At 56.8% G+C, this 8673-nt stretch overlaps 1 protein-coding gene across 1 annotated transcript in view; it reads left to right on the forward strand.

Moving 5' to 3' along the window:
* The window catches only part of VDR (vitamin D receptor), a gene marked incomplete at its 5' end in the record, with an annotated part of 22211 nt that extends 13574 nt beyond the window's left edge, over positions 1–8637 (forward strand). The window contains 6 exons of the mRNA XM_035892186.1: positions 4145–4329; positions 4519–4642; positions 5144–5315; positions 5845–5996; positions 7429–7545; positions 7683–8637. Coding sequence (XP_035748079.1) covers positions 4145–4329; positions 4519–4642; positions 5144–5315; positions 5845–5996; positions 7429–7545; positions 7683–7942 — 1010 coding nt within the window. The remainder of the gene's footprint in view (positions 1–4144; positions 4330–4518; positions 4643–5143; positions 5316–5844; positions 5997–7428; positions 7546–7682) is intronic.
* Between the last annotated feature and the right edge of the window lie 36 nt (positions 8638–8673).

Genomic DNA, 8673 nt, shown 5'->3' on the forward strand with positions numbered 1-8673 from the left:
CGCCGTAGCCGGGGGTCCTGCAGGTGCTGTCGCTGCTCCGATTTACTCCGGCGCGGGTCAGGGACCTGTGGTTTAAATCACTGCTGTTCGCCCGTCGCTGCAAGCTTTCCTCCTCTCTGGTTCCCCTGCAAACCCACGCACTGTAGGAGACGCAGCCAGCCCGCAGCGTCCCATTTACCCCCTCTCCCGCCATCGCAATGTTTGTTGTGCAACGTGGGTTTTCCGGCCGTGCTACCCCTTGTCCCAGCCCTCTCACCGCTGGCTGCGCTGCCGAGAACACCTGCAGGGATCCGGCTGCCTTTAGAAATGCTGCGTTTCCCGACGACAAAGGCGTCTTGGGGTGGTCGCAGCTGGGGTTCGGAGCAGGTCAGCAGGGCTGAGAGGTGCGGTTTTGGGAGAAGCAGCGGGGATGAATTAGGCTTTACTCCCCAGCTTTCAAGGGTGCTCGGCAGGGGCCACTGGGAAGGCTGCATCCCGGGTATTTACTGCATGAACTGGTGCAGAGCGATCCTGGGCAGCCTTGGCAGTTATGAGTGAGGTTGCAACGCCCTGCAGGGCTGCTCAGGGGATCTCAATACCCATGCCCTGTCCCCACAGCGTGTTAAACTGCTGCTTTTGTTTCTTGACCCTCACCTAGCTGTGATTCACCCCAGAGCCACTGCTGCGAGGGGTGCTTCTGCAGCCCTCTTGCCAACCAGGGACACCAGTTGGGCTTCTGGCTGCCACCACCATCCCAGTGAGACCCCACCATGATGGCTGTGCCAGGCAGGCTGTCCCAGGGGGGGGGAACAACCACGGGGCTTTTTGCACCCCCCCAGGGCTGGACGGTATCCCTGGCTCCAGGTGGGGCAGGCAGAAGCACCCACCATTCAGGCTTCAACTAAATGCTTGGGAGACACCCGGTGAACACATTTCGTGCCTGAAGTTCCCTAAACTTTAATTTTGCTTTATGTTTGGCTGCTCTTTCCTCTCCTGGCAGAGCGAGTCTGCCTTCGTGCTGCTCTGCTTCATCCCACAGCACTTCCAAGCCCCTGGTTTTGGCTGGGGTTGCGGGGTTGTATCCTCGGCCGGCCGGCTGTATCCTCACGTGCCACCCTTGGTGTTGGGCCCGGCCGGCTGTATCCTCACGTGCTACCCTTGGTGTTGGCCGTGGCTTTCCCAGCTGCCCTTGTGGTGTTTCGCAAAGAGGGCCAGCATCTGTCTGGAAGCGATGGGGAGATGTTATCTCAGCCTCTGCATGGGCTTTGGGTGAGGGCAGCCCACAAAAGCTCAGCCACATCGCTGGTCGTGCCAGGAGTCTGTGGCTGGATGTCTCCAGCTCGGCGTTTGGGAGGAGATCGGATCTGGCGCGTGAGCCGGGATCTTGAGTGGAAGGTGCAGGTGTCGAGCCGCTTCCCGATCCCGTATTCCTCCTCGAGGCAGGCAGGGATGTGGTGGGCAACATCCATCCTCCCTGAGTACAAAGGAAATGAGTCGAATCCTTTTCCCCAGGACTTTTATAAAGCAGGCACGTCACGGGGCTGACATCCCTCGTCCATCTTCCCACCGGTCCTACCGAAAAACAGTTCCTCCAGCACAGCCAAGCAGAGTGCATTTCAGGTTTGCTGCTCCCCGGTGTCACTGGGAACGATTTCAGAACGATTTCACCAGAAACGCCGGGGGGTGTTCTCAATCCACAGTGCTGATGCTGGGGCTGTGTCTCGGCTTGCACAAGTTACACCGTGCCGTGGCACGGGTGTGCACATCACCAGACAAGCTGGGAGGGAATCACAATTCCCTTTTATCCGATTTTTTTAAACACCTGCGGGGCTTCCTTTGGGTTTTAGTCTCCTGTGAGCTCCAGCAAGTCCTATCAGAGAGTTTAGCACCAACCCCAGGACCTGCTGCCAGCCAGAGCCATGGCCAGTTTCTGCCAACATCGCTGGCAGTTTGGCAATGAATTCACAGCAACACGCGGCCCACGTGCGCTGCCGAGCCTCGGTGCGGCTGGCAGCCCCGGGACGTACCGGGAATCATAGAATCATAGAATAGAATCATAGAATCGCTTTGGTTGGAAAAGACCTTTAAGATCATCGAGTCCAACCGTTCCCCTAACCCTGCCATCCCACCACTAAACCATATTCCTAAGCACCTCATCCATCCTTCTTTTAAATACCTCCAAGGATGGGGACTCTACCACCTCCCTGGGCAGCCCATTCCAGAGCCTGACAGCCCTTTCAGTGAAGAAGTTTTTCCTAATATCTAACCTAAACCTGCCCTGGCGCAGCTTCAAACCATTCCCCCTCGTCCTATCATCTGTTACCAGAGAGAAGAGGCCGACCCCCACCGAAACCGGATGCTTCCTTGCATAGACCCTGTATAGGGAAATCTGGCTGCTTTAGGGGGTTGTACCGGGGAGCACAGACCTTGCCAGCGTTTCTTCCCCTGCTAAGTGATGCTTTGGGAAATGCTTTTGCTTTTCATCTCCTACCAGAGTGAGAAATGCTGCCACCTCGCTGTTTGAAAGCTCTTTGAGGCCTGGATTTCCTAAAGGTGGGTGGGAAATCCCAAGGAGATTTCCCTTGCAGTCTTGCCCCAACACAGAAACCTCCTTTCCTTTCCAATCCGCTCAGTGGATGCTTCCCAATTTTGGATCAATTCACCTGCAGGATCTGAGATCTGCGTGGTGTAGTCACCTGCAATAATCTTTTCCGAAGCCCCGGTGCTCAGACCGTGCTAGCAAAGACTTTGAACACCACGGCCACAGCCCAAGCACATGGCTCTTTGCCCTGTCCTCATTCCCAGCCCCATGTGGCTCTTTCCCCACAGATGCCACTTAATCTATGAACGGTTTCCCTTCTTGCCTGCAGCACCCTGACGGATCCGATGCTTTTGTAATAAGAACTGGGATGGGAGACGGCAAAATCCTCATTTTTCTCCCCGAGCAGTCGTGCTGTCTGCCGCAGAGCTGGCCGTAACGTGCCGATCGTGGGAGCGACCTTTTGGCCCGAGCTGGTCGTTCTCATGCCTTCGAGATCTTCAAGTCCCCTCTGAGATTGTGCAAGTTTGAAAAACGTAATTGGAAAAATGCCGCCAGCTAAAGGTGGCAGAAGGGAGCAGGGACTGCAAACAGTTCCTTGCCTCGAGCCCTGCGACTGTGGCTCCCGCTTGCCCTTTGCCAACCTCTTGTCCCAAATTCCACCTTGACTCGCCCAGCATCCAATCTCTCTGCAACCCAGGGCAGGCAGAAAGCCGCCTGCCATCAGATAACGTGCTTGGGTTTGGGTTTAGTTTCTTTAATGACTGGTTAAAGGGCTAATAACATCTTGAGGAATGGGCTTTGCTATTTTTAGGAGCCGCTGGTTGGTGTGTATTAACGAGCTTTTGTGAACGTGCGACTGTTACGAGGATGGGGGGTTGCTACCCCAAGAGGTCGTTGCAGTTCCCCGTTGCTTTTCTGCTCTTTTGACCCTATTCAGGTCTTTAAGCTCTTTTTTTAAAGGTAAGATTTGAGCCCAAATTTCCTGCGGATGCTCCCCTTCCCTAAATAAATGGGAGAAGCCTTACATATCGCCTTTGAGTCCGACCCTTGGCTGCTGCCGAAGGCTGTCACCTGTAACACAAGCCATAAATACCCAACCCTGAGAGTGGGGGTATGTTTATACCTCCCCTTAGCTTAAAAATATTTGTGATGCTGCAGAAGCGCTGCTGGGTACCCAGGCTATCGCTGCTACAGCGTGGTAGCCGGAGGTGGAGGCTGAGCGGTGCCGCATCGGGCTCCCTCTGTTGTCGGGTGCTGAGAGTGGCACGGGAGCCGTGCCGGAGCAAGATGAACCCACTGGCCTGCCTCTTGCAGGATCAAGATTTCTTTCACCTGAAAACACAGAGCAAGCAGCAAGGTTGCAGCGCCGAGCAGACGCGTGGCAGCGCTGACGTGACTTTATTGCACCCGGTCCTTGCCTAAAAGCACCCAAATGGGCTATAAATTGTCCTGGTCTCATAGCGGGAAGCTGTGACCTGGCAGTCGAGGACAGGAGCAGGATGGGGTTGATGCGGGTTTAATAATTGATTAGCAAGGTGATAGAGATGCTGGCAACGGTGGCCCAGGGTTGCTTCAGCCCTTGTTTCCCTGCATCTGTTTCTGACGCTTTCCCTGTCCCCGCAGTCATCCTGACGGACGAGGAGGTTCAGAGGAAGCGCGAGATGATATTGAAGCGCAAGGAGGAGGAAGCGCTCAAGGAGAGCCTGAAGCCCAAACTCTCGGAGGAGCAGCAGAAAGTCATCGACATCCTCCTCGAGGCTCATCGCAAGACCTACGACCCCACGTACGCTGACTTCACCAAGTTTCGGGTACGTCCGGCACACACCAGCCCTGATTCCCATGCACAGGGTCAAGCGGTTCCTGCCCAGATGCACCAAACCTGCTTCATCCCATGACCTCTCACTAGAGAGGAGTTAAAAATCCCAGTGCAAGATCCTTGATGCTGCCATCAAATTGCTCTCCAAGCCCTGTTCCTCACGTCCTGCTTTCTCTTCCAGCCCCCCATAAGAAGCAACCCCAGCAACAGGGGAGCAGCAAGGTCCCCCTCCGTTCTCACCCAGGACTTGTCGTCGGAGGATTCCTCCGACCTCTTTGGCTCCGACACCTTCAGCACGTTTCCAGGTACCGCGCTCGCCTTTCCGTACGTGATGGGGATAGAAGTGCAGCAGCTTTACCTAAGCCTGGCCATTCGGACCCTTGTTTTACCTCTTCTGGGGAGCTTGTTTAATGGCAAGACCCTCGTGGGGGTGTTGCAGAGGCTTTTTTACAAGCAAAAAAGCATGAAGTGCTTGCCTGGATCATGGCCCTGCAGACCTCTGTGTGTCTGAGCCCTCCAGGATGGCCAAGAGGAGCGTGAACATGAACACTGGGCTGCCTGGTCACTGCTCTGGCTGCAGTTAGACTTGATCGCAGCCCAGGCGAGGAGTTAAAGGCCCCAGGGCAAAGATCTTGATGCGACCGACTGCTCTCCCAGCCCCGTTCCTCATGTCCTGCTGTCTAACCGCAATGCAAAGCCCTCCTGGCAGGATGGGTGCCGTTCCTGCTGCAGGCTGGCATCGCTTTCCTCAACCATAATGTCTCGCCTACAGCCGAGGTACCCTCTGACCATCTCACTCCCTCCAGAGTCTGTGGAGCCCCAGATGTTTTCGAACCTGGTCCTTTCCGAGGAGAATGAAGAGAGCTCCTCTGTGAACATCGACTTCTCCCACCTCTCCATGCTCCCGCACTTGGCCGACCTGGTCAGCTACAGCATACAGAAGGTGATCGGCTTTGCCAAAATGATCCCGGGATTCAGGTGAGACGTTTGCTCCCAGGTCCAAAGTCTGTGGTGGTCTTCCACGCTTGGGAATCCCATCCTACCCTTCGCAGCCAGATCATTTTTCTCTCTTTCATCTTCACAGCTGTCCCTCAGGCTCTGTTCCCTTCCCAGGTCTGTTGCTACTTTCATGTTTTTCTGTCTCTCCTCCCTCCTGGGGTTACTCCTCTCCTGTTTTACCCTGATTCACCCAGATTTTGTCAGCAAAATGCTTGAGCTCCTAAAAAAGATGCCCGAGACCGTGAGAGTGGTCCCATCCTGGTTTGCGAAGGACCTCAGGTCCTGTTTAACTCCAGGCTGGTGGCCAGGGTGCTGGGTGGTGCCAGTTGGGAAATGTAGCTGCAGAAAAACCTGCTGCTTCATTACATAGAAACCCGGGGTGAGGGACAACCAGGGGTGCCCCCAGCAAAGGGACCAGGTTACCGATGGAGAACCTGGCGCATGGGTGGCGTGGGCTGTTCCTCTGCTCACCGGACAGGTCTCACGTCCCCCTCTTCCTCCTGCTCAGGAACCTGGCAGCAGAGGACCAGATCGCCCTGCTAAAATCCAGCGCCATTGAGGTGATCATGCTGCGCTCCAACCAGTCCTTCAGCCTCGAGGACATGACGTGGACCTGCGGCGGCAATGACTTCAAGTACAAGATCAGCGATGTCACCCAAGGTAAAGGCTGCCGGGCACTCTCCTGCTTGCTGCGGGCTAAGAAATGTCATCCCAGCCTTACATTCAGATGCCAAAATTCCCATATTGAGGAGTCTGGAAGCAGGGATGGGTTAGCAGGCTGCACGGCTGCGAAGACAGCAGCACCAGCAGCTTGGCAGTGCCACGGCTGGGCTGAGACCCCCATCCTGGTGTCTGCCATGCTCCGTTTATCTCCCAAGCCCCACGCTGTGATGTGCGCATCCTGTAACTGGTCCGGATGGCTGGGAAGAGCCGTTAACTCCTGAAGAAAAGCAAAGCCGAAGCGTGGCCATAGCTCAGAGCTGCCTCCAGCCCCTCGGCCATAGCTCAGAGCCGCCTCCAGCCCCTCAGCCGTAGCTCAGAACCGCCTCCAGCCCCTCGGCCGTAGCTCAGGGGTGGCTCCAGCCCCTCAGCCGTAGCTCAGGGTTGGCTCCAGCCCCTCGGCCATAGCTCAGAGCCGCCTCCAGCCCCTCAGCCGTAGCTCAGAACCGCCTCCAGCCCCTCGGCCGTAGCTCAGGGGTGGCTCCAGCCCCTCAGCCGTAGCTCAGGGTTGGCTCCAGCCCCTCGGCCATAGCTCAGAGCCGCCTCCAGCCCCTCAGCCGTAGCTCAGAACCGCCTCCAGCCCCTCGGCCGTAGCTCAGGGGTGGCTCCAGCCCCTCAGCCGTAGCTCAGGGTTGGCTCCAGCCCCTCGGCCATAGCTCAGAGCCGCCTCCAGCCCCTCTGTCCCACAACAGGGATTGAGTTCAGTTTGCTCCGAGCTGCCTTGAGGGCTGGAAAGCCGTTGTGCCTTCCCACCGCTGCCACTCTGCAGCCAGGAAGCCCTTCTGCCAGGAAAGGTGGTGAATCCTGCCCTAAACCTCCCCCACTTCAGGATTCGGGGACCAGCATGGAGAACAGGGTGTGCAGGTGATGCATATGGACCTTAAATCTCCCCCTGCACTTGGAAGAGCCGCAGAGTAACCTGGGGCTGGCTGAGATCCTTGGTGCAAGGGCAGAGATCCCCCAGCGAGATCCCAGGAGAACCAGGGCGAGCGGCGTCTGGGGACCAAGCCCGGGGAAGCTGGCACCCACCAAACGCAGGAAGGAGATCTGCTTGCAGAGAGGGCTCTGGGCACACAAGGTGGGGTTTGTGATGCTCGTGCAGGACACGGAGGAGTGTGCAAGTGATGATAAGGAGGCAATTTATAGATATCCCAAGCAAAATCTGCTCCATAATCCCCCGCTTTAGAGAAACCGCTGGGGAGAAAAGTACAATTCAAAACCGACGTGTTTTAAGCTGTATCGAAAGTCGTCTTCCACTGTCCCAGCTCTCTGCTGGGCTGAAAGAGGAGCTGCTGAGCTCCACACTCATTCCTCAGCTGTGGGAGATCTTGTTCCCGAGCAGGCTGTGCTAAACGTCCTTTTCTCCTCCCAGCTGGCCACAACATGGACCTCCTCGAGCCGCTGGTGAAATTCCAGGTTGGCTTGAAGAAGCTGAACCTTCACGAAGAAGAGCACGTGCTCCTCATGGCCATCTGCATCCTGTCCCCAGGTAGGAGAACGCTCATCCCCCAAGGCCACTAACCTGCCAGGTTTTGGCTACGTCCCCAAAAATATCACCTTTCCCTCGCCATCACGGCCAGCTGGGAAAAGGGAAGGGAATCACTCTGCGTCCCTGGTGTTTCCTAGATCGCCCAGGCGTGCAGGACACCTCGCTGGTGGAATCCCTCCAGGATCGCCTCTCGGAGATCCTCCAGACCTACATCCGCTGCAGGCACCCTCCTCCCGGCAGCCGCCTGCTCTACGCCAAGATGATCCAGAAGCTGGCCGACCTACGGAGCCTGAACGAGGAGCACTCCAAGCAGTACCGCTGCCTCTCCTTCCAGCCCGAGCACAGCATGCAGCTGACGCCGCTGGTGCTCGAGGTCTTCGGCAACGAGATATCCTGACTCCAGCCATGGGGTTGAGCACCCACCAGTAAAGGGATAAGTCAGCCTGGCTTCCCCGAGGCAGCGAGTGGAAGGACGTGACCCTGGGCAGGAGTTTTGTACATAGACCGTTTGGTTTCACACTACTGGAGGCCCTGCTTGATCTTCTCATCCCCGGCGGCTGAGGTTTGCTCGCTGCGGAGCAGTGACAGACCCAGATCCGTGTGGTTTCTCCCCACTCCATGAGCAGCTTTTCCGCTTCCCTGCCATCTGTGAGAGCTGACTTATCCCTTTATGGATATTTTGAGGCTGGGCTGCCTCCTATCACTTCTTTCTTGACCCGAAAAATCAGGCTGCTTGGAAGGAGAAGCGCTGGGGGGGGTTTTGTGGGGGGAGACGGACTCAGGGCATTGCTGAGCCGTCGGCGCCGTCCTTTGCTCCCTTCCTAAAATCTGCAACGCTCACCACCCCCCCGGGTTCAAAAAGGGAGACTCCAATTGAATTGCACCCCCGAAATCCCTGCCAGAAAATGCCGTGGGCTGCGTCCCCACGTGCGTGGCCAGCTAAAACCAGTCCCGGTGAGACTGGGACGAAGCCGAAGACATCTGCGTCAGCCCCCAGAGGGGGAATTTGCCCTCAGCCCTCCAAGGGAACAGCCGGACGAGCTGCCATTTCCATTCCCAACACTACTGCCTGGCTTTGGGGGAGCGGGGTTATCTCGGGGTGACTCCTCCGCTCTCTCGGAGCTGCAC

Source organism: Egretta garzetta, unplaced genomic scaffold, assembly GCF_000687185.1.
Source record: "Egretta garzetta isolate BGI_Z169 unplaced genomic scaffold, ASM68718v1 scaffold794, whole genome shotgun sequence".
NCBI classification, from domain to species: Eukaryota; Metazoa; Chordata; class Aves; order Pelecaniformes; family Ardeidae; genus Egretta; species Egretta garzetta.